General features: G+C 44.2%; 2 protein-coding genes across 6 annotated transcripts in view; one reads left to right on the top strand and one right to left on the bottom strand.

The window, feature by feature from the left end:
- Positions 1-13,614: 13,614 nt before the first annotated feature.
- Positions 13,615-19,889, bottom strand: ANAPC13 (anaphase promoting complex subunit 13). The gene is made up of 3 exons (XM_060149809.1): positions 19,458-19,889; positions 18,012-18,137; positions 13,615-14,011 (listed from the first exon to the last, which is right to left on the bottom strand). The coding sequence occupies exons 2-3, from the start codon at positions 18,108-18,110 to the stop codon at positions 13,886-13,888; spliced, it is 225 nt and encodes a 74-aa protein (XP_060005792.1). The 5' UTR covers positions 18,111-18,137; positions 19,458-19,889; the 3' UTR covers positions 13,615-13,885.
- The window catches only part of CEP63 (centrosomal protein 63), a 74,344-nt gene continuing 71,567 nt past the window's right edge, over positions 19,276-22,052 (top strand). Inside the window, exon 1 of one of the 5 annotated variants that reach the window (XM_060149806.1) lies at positions 19,276-19,550. Coding sequence is in view for 1 of the 5 variants with exons in the window: in XM_060149804.1 (XP_060005787.1) it covers positions 19,590-19,696 (107 nt within the window). In the remaining 4 variants the exon portion in view is untranslated. Of the gene's footprint in view, positions 19,697-19,757; positions 20,141-22,052 lie in introns of those variants that run through there. The other 4 variants (XM_060149804.1, XM_060149805.1, XM_060149803.1 and 1 more) reach the window with 4 other exon arrangements.

Genomic DNA, 22,052 nt, shown 5'->3' with positions numbered 1-22,052 from the left:
CGGCCAGCTATATTGTAGGACTTCCCACCAGTAATGCTTTTAGAAAGCAAAACAAAATTGGAGGACCAGTTTAGGGCTGGAAAAGTTAGACAAGAGAGGTGTATGAGTGAGGTCTCTATGTTGCAAGTGACAGAAAACCAACCTTGAACTGTCCTGTCAAACAAGGAATTTATTGACTCAGGTAGCTAAAAGGCCAAAAGGCATATGTGGCTTCAGAATGGCATTCGTATCCAGTTCTGCTCTGTCTCTTTGCTTGATTCTTCTCTTCTCTGAACAGTCAGATCATTCTCAGATATGCACTCACCGCATAGTTACAAGACAGCTGCCAGCAGCCCACATGGCTATATCCATCCAGTGTATGCATGTGTGTTACTCACCTCTGTTCCTCTTTCCCAGCTAGGCTCTCATTGGCTCTGATTCTGCCATCAGCCCATCCTCGAACCAGAGGGAAAAGATAAATGGTTTTCTGCTTCAGATGTGAGGATGTGTTGTTGCCCAGAGTTGTGGCCACCATCTTGTGACCAGAGCAGAGCAAGCTGACAGCTGAGGAGGACACAAGAACCTTAACAATCGACAGGAACCTGGGTTCTGGATGATGTCATTTAGCTGTGGAATTAACCAACCTTGGATCTGGGTTGGTTACATGCAATAATAAATCCCCTTGATTTAGCTTCCGTTAGTTGAGTCTCATATTACTTCCAGCCAAAAGCATCCTAAATAACACACAGATATTGCAGGTTTCCTTGTTGGATATAGGATATTACCTTGATACAGGCTTGTCTGTGGACATGCATTTGACAGCACAATACAAACCTGAGTTCAATATATTCTGGTTCATAGTTTTTTTTTTTGTTTTTTTTTTTAATCAGAGTTATGTTGAAAAATCCAGCTTCACATAGGCATTTTGGCAAAAACAGAAGTGATGCTCTTCAATTTTACATAACATAGAACATCTAAGTAATAGCTCTAATGTTTCTGGTGGTTTGTCCCCATGAAGGCTGGAAGCAAGCCACTGGTGACAGGCCAGGGAGGGGACAGGAAAGGGTCTGCAGGGTGTTCCTCACTCAGAACACGCCCAATACTTAGGCTTCCGCTCATCCAATGGGTACAATCTGGAGTCGGTCAGAAAGGGACACCTTGCCTGGAGAACACTTTCTCATGACAAATAATTGGGCACCCTGGGCTGAGATGATCTCGTCTAAGGCCCTTTCAAATCAGTCAGGCTAGTACTGCATGCTGTAATGGTGTGGAGGCCACCATGCCAACAGCAGTGGGGACCTTTCAGTGTAATTATCAGTGAGATAATGAAAAGCTGAGTGATAAAGAGTTTTTTTTAATACGATTTTTATAAAAGGATAAAAAGTTTTTTATAAAAGGATAAAAAGTGATTTTTAAAATCCTATTTAAACCCCCTTTTTAGAATTACTGGGATTAAAAAACAACAGTAACAGTGTAATTATCACTGAGAAAACAAACACCAGCCCATGATTTCCCATTAAGGAGTCATCATTTCAAGAGCTAAAGGAATGACAATTTGGAAATGCATTGGCTTCTCCCATCTTTATGTCCTATACACTCACTTTTGTAATGATGTATATAAATAGTTTTTGCTTGCCCTCTAAGCTTTTAAAAATTAAAACAGTTTCTACTCCTTCCCTCCATCCCACACACACTTTCTCACGAGCAGAAACATACTTATGTGAATACACTCAGACCTCTTGTGGATCCACATATTTTGGGCATGTACATGAAACCATTTATGGGGGTTTAATCCATGAATCATAAACAGAAGATTCTCATTAAGAACGGGCAGTGGCTTCTTTAAGCTTGCATAGTACTTACGGTATTATGTACTCTCAACACTTTATGGGAGTCTCAGAGATTCACAGCAGACTCTGCATTGTAATATTAACTCAGATACGGTATTAAGCCCAAGAGGCAATAATCTGATACAGTAGCAGCCCTTTATTCAGGGCCTGGCATAGAGTACGTTGTTAAAAATATTTGCTGAGAAAATGAATGATATTCCCCCTCCCCCGCCATTTTTTACAACTAAATAAGGGAAATAGGGGTGTCAGGATAGAAAGTTATAAGGCAGAGCTTTAGGGAAAAACCAGTGACTTCAGGATAAATAGCAACTATTCCTGGATTACTCACTGAAACAATTTTTAAGTTTCTATATAAATTTCAACATGGCTGTGGACAGTTGGGCAGATTCGTCACTTTCCTGTGAATGAAATTTCATCTTTAGTGTAAAACTGGCTCTGTTTCTTGAGTCCATGTTTTGGGGGTAGCTGCTGCTCTCTGCAGCCCACACAAAGCCATCAGGGCCTGGCTCTCAAACTGCTGAGAGGCTAACACTTTCCTTCTTGGTCTCAAATTAGTTTAACTGAAACCCTATCTTTATGTGGGTCAGGGCTTCCTTTTTCCTTAAAAACTTTTTTTTCCCATTTTGAAAACAAACAAAAAAAACACTCTCCTATTTCCAGAAATTCCTTGCAATTCTTTATTTCCTGTTGGCTTCTTCAGGGGCATTTTTTGCTAATGAAGTTTCAAGATGATTTCTTGAAACTGTTATAAAGTTATGTAACTTTGCTCATTTAAAACTATCTTCTTTGCTAAATTCTTAACTGTTGAGTCTCTCTCTCTTTTCAGAACGGAGACTCGTTCTTAACTATTGATGGTCACGATGGTGAAACTAGGGAGGATTTTACACCATATTGATCTCAGTTGCGAAGAATATGAAGTTAAGCATTTTTTCCCCTTTTCTGCAACTGTCCTCTGCTCTGTAACAGTTGTATTGCCTACTATTTTAACCCTGCTGATTCATACTATTTCACCAAAACCCACTTTTGGACTCCAGGGTCAACCATGGGCTTGTTTCTGGGGTCCTGGGACATGCTGTCCAGAAGACAACCTTGTACCAGGAAGCAGGACATGGGGCCCAGCCCCCGATTCTGCCTTGGTTTCCCTGTCTGCAAAGCACAGAGCCCGCAGTAAGTGTCTTTACGGTTCCTTCAGTCTCAGGCGTGCTTCTGTCTAGGTATTCTGCCAGGCATTCTCTTTCTAAAGGTCTCAGAGAAGAAAATTCTAGAGTCCATGGGTTCTTTTTTTAATTTTATTTTTAATTGAAGTATAGTTGATTTACAATGTTTCAGGTGTACAGCAAAGTGATACTTATGTGTATATATATATATATATATATATATATATTCTTTTTCAGATTCTTTCCATTGTAGGTTATTACAAGATATTGAATATAGTTCCCTGTGCTATACAGTAGGACCTTGTTGTTTATCTATATCATGGGTTCTTTAATTTTTTCTGCCTGTTAGCTCTAAAAATTTCTTCCTTCCATCATATAGATCTTTTCCCATTCAGTCAAGATCCACATCTTCAGCCACAGGGATAGCTGGCATTTGTGTGCCGATGGATGTAGAACAGTTGACTTTTCTTCATAAATGTTGACTACCGTAATTATTCATTTGTTTCAGAATAACGATTACAGGTGGGATGGCCTGGTGCAAGGAGGATGGGTTGGGTTGGGAAGGCCGCCCTCCGACCTTGGCTCTCTGAATTTCCTGACCCCCTGTGTAAAGTGGGGACCTGGCCACCCTGGCCCAGTGCTGTTGTGAGGCTGAATTGAGACGATGCGGAGGGCGCCGTCCTCAGGCTCTGCGATTTTGGGGCCGCCCGTCTCCCGCTGAGGCAAGGATCGGCTGTGCACCGCCACCCCTCAGGAGCGGCTTTAGACCCGGTGCAATGCTTGGTGGAATGCGGGGGGCTATAAATAATAAAAGGAATAAGGTGAAGACAGAGACTCTGAGAGAATCTGGCTCCCTGTGGTTCCGTTGGGGTGCCGGGCAGGGAGCGTTTATTCGGAGCACCGCCGCTCCCTCCTGTGCTTCCCCCGCAACCCCGGGTAAAAAACAAACAGAAAAACTTTCCCGAACTTTCCCATTCCTCCGTGGCCTGGCTGCGAACGCTGAAATTCCAACCCGTGTTTGTTGTCACCCGCGGGCCCGTTTCCATGGTTACCCAGATTCCAGGCGCTGGCCCAGGGCCCACCACAATGCATCCCCCAAAGTCTCCTTGACAGAGGAGAACCAGAGCGAAGAAGGGCCCTCTCCTTCTCCCCGCAGCCCTGCCTCACCCCCCGGTCATGTGTGATGTGCGTGTTATAGGTGGTTCTGTTCAGCATCAGTTTTGGGGGGTAAGCACGATATAACAATTTCCTTCACTTCTCGTTTCCTCTTTGAAGCTGAGGAATTACTTTCTTATACCAAACATTACACCCTTGGCAAACACTCCAGATGGTTCTCATTAAAATTCCAATTCCTTTTTTTGCAATTTCTTTTCCCCCCATTCTTCTCACACTGCTATCTCAAAAATAAACACCAGGTGGAAGACTGATGAAGGGTCCTGTGGCCATGAAGGAGCCCCCAGGTCCTCTTCTTACCAATGGCCACCTCTACCCTTCATGGGGCTGGCTGGCATAAATACACACCTGGGGTGGGGCATATTTCATGTTAAAAGTGCCCTTGGCTTTGGTCTCTGTAGGAAGAGGGGCAGAGAGACAGCTAGGTCCCTGCTCCCCACTAGGCCCTGGCCCAGACTCTGCCTGCAGAGGGACTGGGGAGGGGGCTGCTGACCACCCCAGTTAGTGTACACTGAGACCTCTACAGCCTACTCAAGACACAGGAGTGAGACACACTTGCTTTAAGAAGCCAGAGGGAAGGATTGCCAATGCTTTTTGGCCATAATTGCAGCCGAGCAAGCCACAGGATTTGCTCACACATTTGGAAAAATTTGCTTGCGCAGGAAAAGTGTGTATGTGTCCAAGGATGTGTATTTGATGTGTTTTTATTTCCAACTTTATGAGAAAAATTTTAAAATAGTTGAAAAAATAATACAATGAATACCCATATCCCTCCACCTAGATCCAACAAGTATTACATTTTGTCATATTTGCTTTCTCTCTCTTTCTCTCTCTCTCTTACTACGTCTTTCTAGATAGATGGAGAGATGATAGATCAATCTCTATGTCAAATGTCTAGGTATTTGGAAGTTGGAATCTTGCCCCTGTAGTGTTTTATAATATTTTATGTATTATAATTATGTAATATATGAGTACATTCTTATTGTAAAATATTCATATGTTCAAATAATACAGAAGATTAGAGAGTAGAAGCAAAAGCCCTGTGCTGGTCCCTCCTCACCCTTCAGGGTAGTTTGGTTTGTGTCCTTCTTGACCTTTGTCTGATTTTTGCAGACATATGCATGTTTAAATAGAAACATATACTTTTGTTATAGTGTTTTTTGTTTTTTTTTTGCGGTACGCGGGCCTCTCACTGTTGTGGCCTCTCCTGTTGCGGAGCACAGGCTCTGGACGTGCAGGCTCAGCGGCCATGGCTCACGGGCCCAGCCGCTCCGCGGCATGTGGGATATTCCTGGACCGGGGCACGAACCCATGTCCCCTGAATCGGCAGGCGGACTCTCAACCACTGTGCCACCAGGGAAGCCCAGCACTTTCTTTATGACATTGTAATAATCGTTTATGATGCTTCTCTCACCAACTGGTATTTCTCAATGTGTTCACCATCAATATTTTAGAATAATTCTTTACTGCAGTATATTTAACAGCTCTGGCCAAAATACCACTAAATACAGCAGTAGCCTTTGAAACCTCCCTTCCCCACCACCCCAGTCACTGTAACACCAAAATTTCTCACATGTTTCCAAACATACCAGCTCTGTCTCTTAGTTGGAAGGAAGTGAGAGAGGGAAGAAAAAACTGGGATAGAATCAGGAATGACAGGATATCATCACTAAGGGACTTTCCCAATTCCCCTTTTCATCTCTAGATGTCCAAAACCAGCCTGTCTTTCAAAGGCTATCTTTTCTGCAAAGCTTTTCTAAATTCCCTCAGCTCTAGACCTATTCCTCTTCTGCCTTCCTCCTTTCATGGCATTATCTTTATATCTCCATCCATCCATCCATCCATCCATCCATCCATCCCTGTGTCTATCTATCCAGAAAGTATTTACTGAGCACTTATAGTACACCAAGCACACTGACCACTTTCTTCTTAGATTATGACTCTTTGCCTAAGTGTCTTATCTGATCTGTTGTAATCTCAGGTAAAATTCCACATCTGATCTACTTCTGCATCTCCCAGAGTGCTTCACACAGAGCTGGTGTTCCTGCTGAACGTCAGTAGAATGAGTTACTGAATGCTGACACAAGTTTTAACGTACGTTCTAAATCTTTATTCAAAGGCAGTGGAAATACTTTTTTTAAAAGCAATGCCATTCTGATTTTCACAATATCTACATTATAATTTTCAAAAGTTACCCATAACCCCAACACTATCCTTTTCCAGAAGAAGATAGAGTAAGATGTGACAGTTTCCTTCTTGGCCGGTCTAATCTTGTTCTAAGAGGCAACCACTGCCAATAATTTGCTGTCTTTCCTTCCAGACTTATAAAAACATGTTTATGTACATTCACATACAGATATACCTACATGTACATTTATTATGTTTAAATTAGCACATATGTTAAGAGCTCTATGAAACATGAATTTTAGAATAAATTGTGAATTTATGAAGTAAATAAAGATGTCTAATGTAAGTGTATACAGTTCTTTATAACTACAAAACAGTTTTGAATTTATTGTACTCATGTTATTCCCTAACCCTGTGATGTAGGCTCAGAGAGGTTGACAGGCAGGCTCCTGGTCACACAGCTGGTAAGTAATAGAGCTAGAACTTGAACCCAGGTGTTTTGCCTTCTAATTCCTTGCTGGTTCTATTACATAAAATAATCCCCGAGGATTTGGGGGGAATAATTATCTACATAATAAAATGGATTATTCTTTGCTTTACTTCTGAGTATCAGTGTAGAATTATTTTGGAAACGCTTATTTTATTATATTGAAAACAAATAAAAGCTAATGTCTATCAAGTGCTTCCCACGTGCCAGAAACTGTTCTAAGCACTTTACTTGCATTGTCTCATTTAGTCCTCCAATAAGCCATCACGTAAGCAATATTGTCAACCCAATTTCCAACATGGAAACTCAGGTTCAGAAAGGTAAATAACTTATTTGAGGATGGGCACCAGATGTGCTATGCTGGCTTTTTTTTTTTTTTTTTCTACGCTGGGTTTGCAACCTAGGTCTTTCTGCCTCCAAAGTCTATACTTTTAGCCACTATACTTTGCAGCAGCCTATATATGCTTTACTTATATGTAATTTCATATAAGTAAATATTATGTAAAATAAAACAAGATGCAAATGTGATGTGAGTTCTACTTTAAAGGAATTTGCAACATGAAAGAAGAAAGATAAGTCTAATGTATAGAGGAAGATATTTAGATAAATGCTTGAATAAGAGAAAGGGAGAAAAATAGCAAGAAAGAGAAATAGGAACATACACAGAGAAAGACTGATTCCTTGACTGATTTTAGAGAAAGACTGAAACCTGATGAAAGAGGCAGGAAGCAGTCAATGGGAGGAGGGGGGACCAGAGCCACAGCCCTTCCACTCCTGTCTTGAGTCCAGTCCATCAGGAACCCTCCAGTCCGGCCTGGGGCTCATTTTTCTTGTACTCCTGAAGCCTCTGCTGCCTGTACTCCCTGGCTAAGAGCTTGGATTTGTCAGCACTGAATCTCTTAGAAGGCAGTCCTGGCTGAACAGCAGCTGTAAGTGGGGCAGAAGGAGTATCTCCCAACATCTGCATAGCCCTGGGAGTTGAGAGCCTGAGCTGGGAGGAGAGTGGCTGGGAAGGCGAAAGCCAGGAAGATGGGCCTGAAGAGAAGGGCCTCACCAGGTAGGCCTGTTCCCATCTGTCTGGGCTGAGCTGGGGTAGGCTGCGGAGGGTCTTATTGGATGACAGATGTCAGGGTGTCCCCACTGGCAAAGAGGCAGGGAAGCTGTCACCTCACTCTTCCTCAAGAAGACCTCACAGTTAGACTGCCTGCCAGTTAGAGTGAGTACCAATCTGTGAGCACGGTGGTGGGGGCAGCGGGTAGTGCTTGAGACTGAGCTGCATGGGCAGAGATGTCAGGAGAACGGAGGCAGGACCATGGCAAGGGCGGAGGAAAACCTCTTTGGCCTTGGGTGGTGGCGCGACGATAAAGGGGAGCTGAGTCACTAGGGGAGGCATGGAATCACTGGGATGGGTTTATGCATCAACCTCCCTCACTTCCTTTCCAGTCATTTGGCTGTTTTCACATTCTCCACCCTTTGCCAACTCCTCACCTCCCCCACCAAATCTGGTTTGTGTGCGCTGTGTGTGTATGTGTCTTTGGGTGTATTCACGCACAGTTGGCTCTAGGTAAGAATATTAGCTAAAGACAGAGGAAATTGTGACTGATGACTTTGACCTATAAAAGCAGCTTTTTCATATGGCTCAACACAGAAGGGTAAACTAAATAAAAACCTAGGTAGAACGCGTATGAAGGAATGTGTTGACGGTGTTTCCCAGCTCTGTAGTTGTGCTTCTCCTCTTACTTGGTCAGAGGCTATATTGTGAGCCAGCTGCATTGCCGTACCCAGGGCGGCAGAGTACACATCCATATAGTAGTCGGCTGAGCTCCAGATGAAACTTGGGCAAGAACACGCCTGGGATTGGGTGATCATCTCTCTTCAGGTTCTCTTAGCCATCCACAAAAATCTGTCTTGCTGCACTTCTAGCATTTCTATACATACCCCTCACCCCAGGGTCAGCTATCAGGCAGCAAGAATGACAGAGGAGCTCAGGAAACAATTTCAGCAACTGCACTTGTAGGATTTGCTGAGGAGCCAGAATACATTTCAGGACTCCGCAGCAAGCCTGGAGGTCTGCACCAGCTTTTCTCTTCCTTTTCCCGGACCTGCCTGCTTTTCTGTCACCCCAAAGGCCGACACTCATGGTGTCTTGAATTCTCACTAACAAGGTGGAACCCCTACAGATGACTGCCAAGGACCAGCTACAGAATTTACAGAGCCCAGTACAAAATGAAAATGTGGGCCACTTGTTCAAAAATGATTACTGGTTTCAACAGAGCCACAGCAGGGCCTTCTGCGTGCAGGGCCTGTATGTCAGGTTGTGTGCTCACGAAGCCAGTCCTGGTTGGTTCAGGTGCAGAGGCCAAGGCCAGGAAGGCCACAGACGTGAAGTCCTCTCAAGAGATGGCGCAGCTGCTTTTCCCCGCCAGCCCCTAACCTCCCCCAGTACTTCCCAGAGGAGCCCATGGATGAGGTGCAGCGTGGCAATGGACTGGGGGATGAATTTAACCGCGGCAGGGCCACATCAAGGAGGAAGATTTGGGAAACAAACAGTCTTTCTAGAGTCTAATAGATCATTCCAGGATGGTACCTAACATCTCCAAATAACTTAACACAAAGAGCTGGGAAACGGCATGGTAAAGAGTCCCCAGGCCGGACTATGTCTATAAGCTGGGGTCACAGGTGGGCAAACCCCCTGATTCTGGCTACCTTTTTCTGTAACCCAAATTCTGAACTCCCCACACCTTCCATGTGCCCTCTTGGCCCCCCACAGAGCGGGAGTGAGAAGCCCACTAGGTGAGCTGTCCAGTCCATGTGTGGCCAGCCAGAATTCCGGGGACTCACACAAATCCTTACCCAGCACACTGGGAATCCAGATACGCAGAATTGCTCCCAAGCAAAACACCACATTTATTCAGGACCTTGAGTTAGAGTTTACTTAAAGTTCCGCCAGCAATTCTGACTTTCTTAAAGGAATTGAGCGCCTCCTGCTGGGTACTAAGTAACATTGACATCAAACTGTCAAAGCACCAAAATCTGAAAACACATCTTAGGGATTTGACCTTGTACACAAACCAGTGACAACAACATGACTCATGGTGGTAAAATTATGAGTTATATGAATTATATATAGGTTTGGTAATAGGTTGAATTTTTAAATGTTTCATGACTCCTAGGTTCCTAGCAAAAATTTTTCAGTTTTTTTATCTCAATTGTAAAAGAAGGTAAACATTTGCAAGTTCTAAATGATCCAATAGGATTTTCTTCCCACTTCAGAATGCAGTGGTCACAGAAGGTTTTTCAGGGGACATCACGTGGTCCAGGAAGAGGACACAGATTTTAGGATCAGACAGCCTAGGATGGAACCCATTTACTATTTGAGTGACTTTAACTTGGAATGAATTATTCAATTTTAAGCTGCCATCACTTGATCAATGAGGACAATAATATCCACCTTAAAAAGTGGACATGAGGGCTGGAGGTCACGTGTCTAAAACACAAAGAAGCACTCAGTTAACTGTATTATTGTTACTATATTATTAAGAAGTGGGTTTAAGTTGGACTTCAAAGGATGGGCAGCTCCTGGACCAGATTCTCCATTGCTAGAGGACAGAGGCTGCACCCAGAGTCGTGTGTCTGGCTCAGAGAATTTCCCCCTTGGTCACAGGTTAGCACTCACACTGGGCACCCGAGTCTCTTTTGAACCACACAACCACCATCCGGGGTGCTGGCTTCCTGACACACACCTCTCACCTGGCACTTGTGGGCAATGACCTCTAAGGTACTCCAAGTCCCTCTACTGCCACCCCCATATTGCTGGTTCAAGCCATCATCAGCCCTCACTTGAGCCAAGGCAAACTCTTCCGTCTTTCCACTTCTGTTCTTACCTGCTCAAACTCAGAGTGACTTAGGTTAAAAAAAAAGGTTAAAAAAACCAAAACCTGATTAGGCCACTCCTCTACCTCCTCCTGCCTCCCCACCCACCTTGTTCGGGATGCCAGCTCCACCTCTGAGCTTTATGCAATTTGCTCTTGGCCATCAATCCTCACCCCCTAATTCTTACCCTGGCTACTCCTACCCATCTGTCAGGTGTTGGCCCACAAACTCAAAGAGGGTACAGGAAATATCATGTTTTCTTATTTTCTTCAGAGCAAATTAAATCTTTTCGGCTCCATTCTGCTGTGCTGCAGCAGAAATTAGATCTGTGGTCCCTGAGGCATCCTTTCCTCTTTCAGGGTCTCACAAGCATTTAGGATTTTCATAAATGAGCTTGAAAATGGGCGAGGACCTCTACTCTCCAGTCCATCTGCGTCCCTGATGCTATCCTCACCATCAACTCTGAGGGGCCCTTGAAGGAGGTGGTTCCAGTGCTAGGGTGTCTTTGCTCAAGCTGGGAGACTCAGGTTGACTTCAGGTTTCCTTTGGGGCACCCCCAAACCACAAGCTTCTGAAGTTCACCATCTCCCTGGGTACCACCAGCCACTGGGGCGCAGACTTCCACTACTCCTAAGAGGCTCCTCCTCTTCCTCCCTCCTCTGCTCCCCAAAAGGGGGTAGGGTTGGTTTTGAGCACATGCTCTCTGCTGTGAACTGGAAGCACTAAGGACCTGGCCACTTCCTTGGACAATGGAAAAAATTCAAATACAAAATATTTGAAATTATGTGCTATAAAAGCGACTTATCACAAAGTTTTGCTGTGATTATCTAATCTAAATCAGGTCCCCAGTCATACTCCCTATACCCTGCAATAGTCACTGCTGGGGCCCAGATCCCCTTTGCCCCGTCTGTCTGTGCACCCATTCCCTGACTGTGTTGGCTGCCAGGAGATACACTGTTCCCTGGAGAGCCCTGGACCCTGGCAATGCCTGGTTATGCCCTCCCTGGGGGACGGAGGGAGGGCAGAGCCAATGGCTGACCACTGCATACTCAACACGAAGGCCTAGGATCTTGCTTCAAGGTGGGAAGTCTCTTGGTAACATCGTGCTCTGTAGCTCCTGTGGGATCAGGCAGAGGCCAGACTCCAGCTGAAGCCACATCTTTGCTCAGGTTCTTCCCCTGCCCTACCCTGCTTCCCTCACAGATTTCTCCTGAGCGCACAATCTCAATAAATTCCTTGCACAAGAAACTGCTTCAGATTTTGCTTCTAGGAACCTAAGGGACATCTTCTATTTTTTCTTCCTAGCATGTGTCACAATTTAAAATCAAAGATTTGTATGCCTATTGGTTTAATGCTTGTTTCCCTCACTAAATGAAGGCAGAAGCCATACTTATTCTGTTCACTGCCACATCCTCAGCACCAAGTGAGGTGCCTCCCATAGAGGAGAGCAACACACATGCTTTGAACTAGAAAGTTACAGGAGCCAAGGCGCAGGAACCAACTGGAAAGCTACAGGGACACAGCCTCTGAGCCTCCCTCTGCAGACACTTTCCTCCTTGGGTATTCTGGCACATAAGGTTGAAAAGGCACCCTACAACGGCAGCCTAGCATCTCTTGTGCCCATGATCCTCAAGCCAGTCCTAGATGGGCAGATTCCAAAGCTGCAGTTAACAATTTGGCCCAGAATTTGTCACCTAATTCCTCACATGAGCTATGGCTGTCACCACATCACAGGTCACAAACTTGGCGTGGGGGCAGTTCTCAGATAAGGGTCACAAGCCAAGCAGATAAACCAACAGCTGCCTGTCTTACAAGCCTCATTCTGATTCAGCTGAAATCCAGACAGCTTTCATATTTCACTGTTCTACCAATACCCCTGGGAAAGGCTGGGTCCACAAGCATGGATGGATTCATATGAACATCTCCTAATGTCCAGATGTCAGTGTTTTAGGTATTATACACCACAAATAAAGTTGTAGTAAAGCCCTCATTTAACTAGAACATGGAAGAACTGTGGAATTTTAGGTACTTTAATTTTTTGAAAAGCTTTGTTCTCTTTCGGTATAAAATGTTTTTTCTGAACATCGTAATTCTCTTTTCTACTGGGTTGTCTGTCTTCAGTTATTGAGGGACTGCAGACTTGGGGTCTTTATTCTGAGATAAATGACTTCTAGGCAAGTCACTGATCCACAGGGAGATCAGCCTGGGTGTGTCTGGATGTCAGGTGAGTTGTTACAACCATGTTTCTTATCGAAACCCTAAAATCGGTTCATTTGTTTTGTGGTACACTTCCTACTCCTAAAAGGTATGTAAATAAAATGACCCAGTTAAAAAAACGATGAGAAGAGAGATTTCAATTATTCAGTGTTTCCAGTTTTTCAATGAGGGATACAGATGTAAAAGCCAGGGCCTCTTCCCACAGAATTTACAATCTGGGGAGAGAATAAAAGAGATCCCACATAAAACAGGCAAAGAATTCTAGGAGATAATGTCCATCAATGCGTTTTCCAAAATACAAGTTATTTCACAAATGTGTAACCAAATATGGATTCCATGGTGCTTCAGTTATATCTGAAAGGGCTTTGAGAAAATAAGAAGTCCTGTTACTGGATAAAACTAATGGTCTATCTCGCCTTTCCAGCGGCACCAAAGGAAGCTGTAGGGAGAGCAGGGGTTAACCGTCAAGATAGCTTTTAATTTGTAAATTTATCCAAAGTTTGAAAATATCATGGGGAATCTTAGGAATCCCAGTAGTCAGTGAATGGGCCATCTATACGTCCATTACATCTACAGACTCCACACACACCCACTCAGATGATTCTCAGAATGGGGGTACATGAGAAGTTAATTCTCATGTCTGGCTTCGTTGTTCTTCACCTTTCCCTCTCATATCTTCAATCACCTGTGTCACAGGACATATATAAGTAGTTGGGAAGTGTTAAGCTCTGACAGTAAAGCAAAATCAGAGTTAAAGGCAAATGTTTAATCAATCATGCTCAAATACTAGCTAGTCAATGAAGAACTTTAGGTTCAAAGGGCCAGATATTCTGCAATCCCAAGAAATCGCCATCAGCTTCCGGTTCGGGTTGAGTATTTCCACATTGCATTTTGTGGCCACAAAATTAGTTGTACATTTTTGAGCATTGATCTAACACTAAAAGACTCAAATTAGGAGGCTGAAAGAAAACATTTTGTATCTGTATTTAAAAAAAATCTGTGGATGAACAAGGAGCCAGGCGTCAGTTTCCAATGGGGGGAACGTTCTCATGGAGGTACTGTAAGGCCAAGTCAGTCCACTTCATTTCTTGTTCTTTAACAGATTCTGTGGTGCCGCCATTGTCCTGTTCAGGTTCAGGAAGCTCATTCTGAAAAGGTACAATGGACATTCAGGACGATGTCACACTCTATGTTTACAAACCCCTTAAAACTCAAAAGCACTTGGAATTAAAAACTGTGAGTTCCTAGAAACAGGCAGCATAGAAGCGTATCCTATGGAAAGAGCTAGAAAATAAAAAATGTGAGGAAACATCACAAGTCTCGCTCAAACGTGCCCCATCCGTCTCCAGCCGGGAGTGATGGCATTATGACTCTGGTACTTGTGTGGCAGGCAGCGTGGCAGAAGGCTCAGGACACAGGCTTCTGGGAGCCACTGGGATCCAAGGCCATGACTCCACCATTTGTTGGGTTACTCAGGCAAGGTATTCAGACCCTTGCAGCCTTTGCTTCCTCTTAGGCAACAAGAGAAAAAAAGTAGTCACCATCTCACAGGACTGCTGTGAGGGCTAAATGAGGAAATGCAGGTCAGGTGCCCAGCACTGCATGGGGTATCCAGTGCAAGGACTGTCATCCTTACTAGCGGCTGGGAACACTGAAAAGAGCCAGTACTAAATCTTTTTTTGGGAAGGCTGCTTTATAGAATACCACACTTGCTGGCATGTTCCTTAAGCACAAGAAAGGTATTCAACAACGATCCTGTATCCAATGTGCCTATATTATAATGGAGGTAGGAGCACTGAAAATGTAACACAATAGATGAGGCTTCCCCCTAGTGGTGGAGCAGGGCAACATAAAACAACATAGCCTACCCGCAACTTTCTTAAAATGGTAAGCCATGGGCCACACTTAGTGTAGAATCTGGGGAATTTTTTTATATATTTCGAGCTTTACTGAGATTTAATTTACATATAACATTGTGTAAGTTTAAAATGTACAATGTGATGATTTGATACACATATATATTGTGAAATGATTACTGCAATAAGGTTAACACATCCATCACCTTGCACAGTTCACCATTTTTTGGCGTGTGGTGAGAAGTTTTTGATAGTTTCCTTGTATTTTAAATTTAAATTTATTACTACTGGAACTCTGTTTCGTACTAGAATTCACTGATACCAATATATTTCTTTTCAGTTATCTGAATTTAGACTTTTTTTGCTGTACGCGGGCCTCTCACTGTTGTGGCCTCTCACTGTTGTGGCCTCTCCCGTTGCAGAGCACAGGCTCCGGACGTGCAGGCTCAGCGGCCATGGCTCACGGGCCCAGCTGCTCCGCGGCATGTGGGATCCTCCTGGACCGGGGCACGAACCCGCTTCCCCTGCATCGGCAGGCGGACTCTCAACCACTGCGCCACCATGGAAGCCCGACTTTTTTTTAAGTGTAGCAAACTGTTATTCAATATCTAGACTTATGATTTCCCACTGGACTCCAATGTGAAGTATATGAATATAATAACTTTTTTCCTTCAAAGTGATGTTCAATATGAATAAAATGATTTAATTACAATATGTACAAGTATGTTTGAATCACATCTTGCTCTACAAATACTCAGATTCAAACATACTTGTACAAATTGAAAGGAACTACCATTTTCTCTAAAGCAATATCGCAAAGAGAAAGTTTTTTTTCAGTAACTACTTACAGTTGACAAAGCATAAACAAGTCCTTGGTTAATCAATTATTTAATTCAGATATTATTTAGTTTCATCTTGTTCTAAAATAACACGTTTTTCATTTGGTCACTATTGTCTCTTGCAATGAATGCCAACATATAAAATTGCATATATGCCTGGAAAACAAACACAAAGTATCATAAAGTATCGTGAACATAACAATCATCTATTGTGGGGTACTGCAAAAATGGCCACAATTCTTTGTAGCCACTCCTATGAAAAGGCACTGTCTATTTCCCCAATCTTGCATTGGGGCTGATCATGTGACTTCTTGGCCTAGGCTCCATGAAGCCTTGCAGTTTCCTCTCATGCTGCTCTTAGAACCCTAAAATGATTGTGAAGTCTGGGCTAATCTGCAGGATCATGAGACTGTGGCCTAGTCAGCTCATCATCCCAGCCTCCAGCCAGCCTGCTGGCCGACTGCAAAACACCACCAAGTCCAGCAGAGATCAACCGAGCTGGCAAAGATCACAAGACTCTCTCAGGTGAATGACAAAATCATGACATAAATAACGGCTGTTTTAAGCCACTATGTTTTGGGGTTATTTGTTAGGCAGCAACAGAAGCTAACGACACAAACATTGCCTTAGAATCACACGTCCTGGGAAAAAACACAGATTAGCAACAGGGCCAGGCTACAACTTGGAAGTCAGCATGGAAATCTTCCTCTCCCTCAACCCCTTCCACACAAATGGTCCCCAAATCCTACTATTAGTATGTCCAGAATTCAGCAATTCCCCTCCACTTTCTTGCTTTTGTTTAGGTCCTCCTCCCTTGTCTAGACACTGCATTAGCTTTCTAATTGGTCTCTTTGCCCTGTCACTGGCCCCTTTCTCCTTGACACACGTTCTCTAACAATGCTGCTAAACTGATTTTCTAATATATTTGAGCATGGCAGATCTCTACTTTGAAGATCACTCACTCCTGGATATCCTCAGGATGAGGGCTAAGCATGGCATCAAATGCTCCTCTCAAAATTGGGTCCAAGACCAACTTTTCTCCCTACCTTTTATGAGAAGTATATCCTCCATCCACACTGAATTGCCTCACCAGCTCGAAAGCAGTTTAAAACTCTGAGCCTTTGCACATCTGTCCCCTCTGCTGGTTGGCCCCTGTCTACCCTCACTAAACCTCTTTTCCTCCCTACGACCACCTTAAATGTGATTTATCTCTCTGAAGTCCTTCCTGATGCCCACCAGGCAATCAGCCACTTCTTACACTACATAGCTGTTCACAACCCTCACTTAGAACACTTACTATTACAATTATTTATTGATATATGTTGCCTCTCTAGACTCCGAGGGGCAGAAACTGTACTTATGTTTACCAAGTCTTAAGGCACATAGTAGGCTTCAAGAATTGCTTGCGGAATGAAAGAACCACCACCGGACAGGATCTGGAGCCTCACAGACTTCGGTGTGAAGTCCAACTTATTGGCTACCAATCTTTGGGCAAGTTCCCCTCTTTGATTCTGTTTCCTTCCTATACAGTGGGCAGAACACAACCACCCTTGAAGGGTGTCTTAAGGATACAGATAATGTATGTCAGATTTCAACCTTGGTCTATGACACAAAACAGGTATTCAATAAGTGGAACTATAATTCTCATTATGCTCTTTTGATTATTTTTCTAAACTTGAACTAAGCTGTTACTTGTTATTTGCTATGTTTATTATTCACTGAACATTATTACCTCTTATTCTTAGATGAAAATGTAAATGGCAGCAGCACATGGTCTGCCTGCAAGCTCTATTTTATTAATGGCTCTTTGCAATTGGCAGGCTCTAAAGAAAAACAGTCTCTGTTCTCCTTGCTAGTCCTCTGTGACATAAATAGGATTTTTAATAAATATTTATTCAAGCAAAATGTTTAGGTCACTTATTACGTTAGGTTTAACAAACTCATTGCAGGAGAATTTTCCAGAGGTCAGGAAAGAAAAGAGTGTGATGGTCTAAATGCAAAAGAAGAAAAGCCAGTTCTCTTCCAAATACTTTCCAGGGAACCTAGAATAGGTATGTGTTCCAAAAATGTGAGTTTCTAAAAATGTCAACTGACAAACCACAGGTAGGGAAGAAATAAAGTGCACATGCCACTGCTTCTTATTCCTCCTCATTGTGTGCATTAAACTTTCATCATCCGGTTTACTAGCTTTGGTGTGGTAGACAGAACATGGCTCAGAAGACCTGGGTTCTAGCTCTGCAATGACCCCCTAACTGAGCTGGTCACGTCAGCCCTCTGAACCATATTTCTCTTCAAAGTCAAGCTAAATGTTCTCCAGAAGCTTCTAGAGTTAGAGGACTCCACAGCTTTGATTTCTTTGCCTGACTAGTTTATTTGTCTTGATATCCTACCCCTACTAGGGTCTACCAGATCATACCTTTAACCTATCACCCTCAGCACAAATTACAGCCTACCAGTGGTATTGCAACATCCTCATAAGGCAGCTTGTCTTCTCGCCAAGCATCGTCAATCAAATCCAAGATCCTTCCATCTCTCTGTACCTCACTGTCCATTCTCCTGCAGCTTTGATCTTGCCAGATCTGTAAGCCAAAAAGATTATTTCTTAAACATGAAGACTGAGGAGATGATGTAATCTAGCAGTAGGGTTCTCCAGGCTTTTTAGCCTGGATGTGAATTGTGGCATGATATCACCCTGGGAAAGACTCATCTCATCTGGGTCAGGTTGCAGTTTATTTATAAGGACATAGTCCCTCCCAGCTGATTTTCCCGGTCACACACAAATTCCACCTTTCTGTAAAGTTTTCTCAGATCACTCCAGCTTCAGCACACATTCTGCCCTTGACCGGTTCCTTCTTGTCCTTATGATCCACTAAACAAGTTAGGTCTGCTTTATGACTGATTGCTCAGGCATTACTGTTTCCAATTGCTGTGTGTAAAATTTGTATCAATGACTCAGCATAGCCTTCCCCAATCTGGCCTCAATCTTTTCCCACCTGTCTCTCTTCCAAACACCTCTAACCCTGTCATACTTTCCAACCTTTGCACTTAAAGGTCTTTTTGCCCCATCACTAACACCTACTCTTCCTTCCAAACTCAAAGTTGGGCGTCAGCCCATCGGGGTCAATATCCCATTTCCAGAATTAGGCGCTAAGGTGCCTTCACTCTTCAGGAGCTGGAAGGGTGGATAGCATAAGGTGTGCAATGACCAGGACACGGCCACCATCCCAAGCACTTTGCCACACTTGCCACTACAAGCCATTACCACTTTCCTGAACAAAATTTTTTTTTACACGTGTGACTATTCCAATGCTTGGAATGCACGATCTTGTTCCTTTTTTCCCTAGCTAACCCTCAGTCAGTCTAAAAACTTAGCTCCCAGGTCGCCTCCTGCAGGAACTTTCTCTAAGCGCCAAGGAGAACGCGGTCCCCGCCCCTCCGCGGGCCCCATAGTTCCCTGGGCGCAGTGAATGGTCCCCATCGGGAGCTTGTTACATTGCCCGTCACAGGGTCTTCCCAGACAGGCGGTGCGTACGTTCCCCGGGGCAGGGCAGTTTTATCCATCTCTGTTTTAGAGCTCTGCAAACGTGTAGTTACAGTAGCAAAGCTAGAACTCCTTTTCCCGCGCTAAAAATGACCCTCGCAGGCCACCGCCATCCGTACAGGTGTGGGAGGCGGCCCCACAGCCGCGGCTTCCGGCCCGAGGCAGGATATACCAAATGCGGCAGCGGGGGAAGCCCAGGACCGCCGCGCAAGTCCCTTTCCACCTCTCCCGAAGTGCGGTGAGGGGAGTGGTTATGAGGATGAGGTTAAGAGAACGGCCTCGGCCAAGAGGAGCAGCATAAGTCCGAACGCACCCCCGCTTCTCCAAGACGTAGGCTAGGGGCGCGGGAAACCCTTACCAGCACCCGGCCCAGCGCAGCGCCCGCCTCCAGCGGACCACACCCTCAGTGTCACGTGACCGGCACGGTCTTCTCTCCAATCCCCAGATATGGGTGAGCCCATTTGCAGGCGCGGAGGGGGAGTCAGGGAGGATGTTGCTTCAATTAAAAGTGAGGGGGCAGTGGGCGGAACGAACGTGCAGACGACTGTGGCTGGACGTTAGGTTGGCGGTGACGCGCGTGCGCGCCCCCGGCGGGAGGTAACGGCGGGAAGCTTCGGGGGCGCGCTCGCGGCATCCCCGTAACAGCATGTGGGAACGTCGGACGAGAGAGGCGTGGCAGTGTCCACAGGCAGCTCTGGCTGCGGTGGGGCCGCGGCCAGTGCGGTCGTATGGCCTGGGGCCAGCTTCCTCAGCGGCCCGCTGGCCTCCAGGCTCGCCCCCGCCGGTCCGGGTCCGCCCCGGCGCCCCACCCCTCGGCCTCGCAGCGGACGCTCTGCGGACCCGCGAAGACAGATATGGCCTCCCCCAGCGCACTGTTCGGGCCAGCCACGTGGTCAGCCCTTCCCCGGAGGCCGGGCCGGCGGGAGGGCTGCGGGTTGGGCGAGCTGCTCATCTTCCCCGAGCGGAGTCGGCCGCGGGCCAGTCTTCCACTTCAGGGGAGGGACCCCCGGCCCAGCCCTCCCGCCTGGGCCGCCTCATCTGGTTAGCTTCCTAACATTGTTGAGACTTAGGTCTTTGATGGCAGGTGATAGCGGTTCATTTATGGGTGGGAAGTTTAGCAAGTTGTAAAAAGTGAGTTGATTTAAAAACCTTAATGTTAGTACATTAGGTACTGAAATGTGGCAGAAATCATGAAGGACTGAAGTTGGGGAACCCTGAACTTTTGGATTGCTCCATTCAAATCAGGGATGGGAAATAGATAATGAAGTAAGGGAATAAAAGGAACGGGTTCTTAGAATACTTTAATCATGAAGGTATTTGAAGGCAGTAAATCTCGGCTCATAATGTGTTGTTTTGTTTTTTTAATGACTTACAACATCAGGGTAAAGATGAGCTTGCTCTCAGCGACTAGTCATCGTTTACAGTTAACAGCACTCTTACTTGCAGAGTAGTATTCCTTGAGCCTTACAGACGATTCCTAAGCCAGTCTTAAATTTTTTTTTCTTCCTTTAATAAAAGTATTGTAGGATCTGTGCCCTGTACTTATACAGTTCCCCACATGCTTGCATTTAATTTTATTTTCTAGATACGAAGAGGAAATCATAAGGATCGTTAACTACATGTTACCTTCAAATATTTTTATTTATATTGATCATAGCTGTAGCTTAATGATATAACAAAGGGTATGTATTTTCTTATTTGGAATGCAGTATCATCTTTAGATTGATTTTTATCCTGAGCTTCTTGCCTTTTGACTATATCATTACCAGTGATCAGTATGGTAAGAATGACTGAAATTAAAGTGGGTTAGATATTTATAAACATTCAGTTACACTGCTCTTTAAAATGTATTCAGGTTTTAACAATTATTTGTAGTTATTGTATATGTTAATTGTACTGATGCCACTTGTCTCCCATTAAAAGGTAGAACACCTTTGCTTGTTCCTTCCTGTTCTCACTTATGTAGTAGTGGTGGCAGATGGTGACAGTGTCAGTGGTCCACTTTATCAGAGCTTCCTACTTTTAAACATATGTCAACTTGATTTGAAATTCAGCTAAAGCCAACATTGACCTGGGCTTCAGGAATTGAATTTTCGGTTTTTATGTTACTTTGGGTTTTCTTTCTTCAAGAACTAAGTTTGTGTTTTCAGTTTTACAAAACCACAGTATTGTCATCACATCTATGAAAATTAATAAAAATCCCATAATGTCAATATTCAGTCTGGGTTCAGGTTTCCCCACCTGTCCCATACATGCATTTTTATAAGTAGCTTGTTTGGATCAAAATCTCATAGAGATCCACGTGTTGCATTGAGTTGATAACACCTTTTCAGTCTTTTTTAATATAGCAGTTTCATTGCATCTCTTTTTTCCCTTAACATTTTAGATTTAGTTGATTGCATCCACATGGTATCCTTTAACTTGTACATCTATTCCCTTTATTCCCTCTAAACTGGTAGTAAGGTCTAGAAATGCACTGTCCAATATAGTAGCTATCAGCCATTGGTGGCTATTTAAATGAATTAAAATGAAATAAAGCTAAAAATTTCAGTTCCCTAGCTGCATTGGCAACATTTCAAGGGCCCAATAGTTTGGTGTATATGTAAAATATTTCCATAATTGCATAAAGTTCTGTTGAACAGCACTGGTCTAGAAGATTGATCAGATTCAACCTTGACTTTTTTTGTGGGGGTGAGGGCAGGGCAAAATTTCATCGGTGGTGCAAAACACTCCAGAGAGGCACATGATGTCTTGAGTTTTCTCTCTGTGATTTTAAAATTGAGCATCTTAGTGGGTTCAGGTGTTGTCAGCCCAGTCCATCCATCATGAAATTCTCCATGAGCCTTTCACTTAATGGTGAGATCCTTTCATGGTTTTAGGTTGCCTGTATCCACTATTGCATCGGCGGTTGCAATATGGTGATTTTCTGATTCTGTCATTCCTCAGCATTTAT

The sequence above is a fragment of the Lagenorhynchus albirostris genome, chromosome 5 (genome assembly GCF_949774975.1).
Source record: "Lagenorhynchus albirostris chromosome 5, mLagAlb1.1, whole genome shotgun sequence".
Lineage (NCBI taxonomy): Eukaryota > Metazoa > Chordata > Mammalia > Artiodactyla > Delphinidae > Lagenorhynchus > Lagenorhynchus albirostris.
The sequence above is the reverse complement of the archived record's forward strand: the minus strand, read 5'-3'. Positions and strand labels throughout refer to the sequence as shown.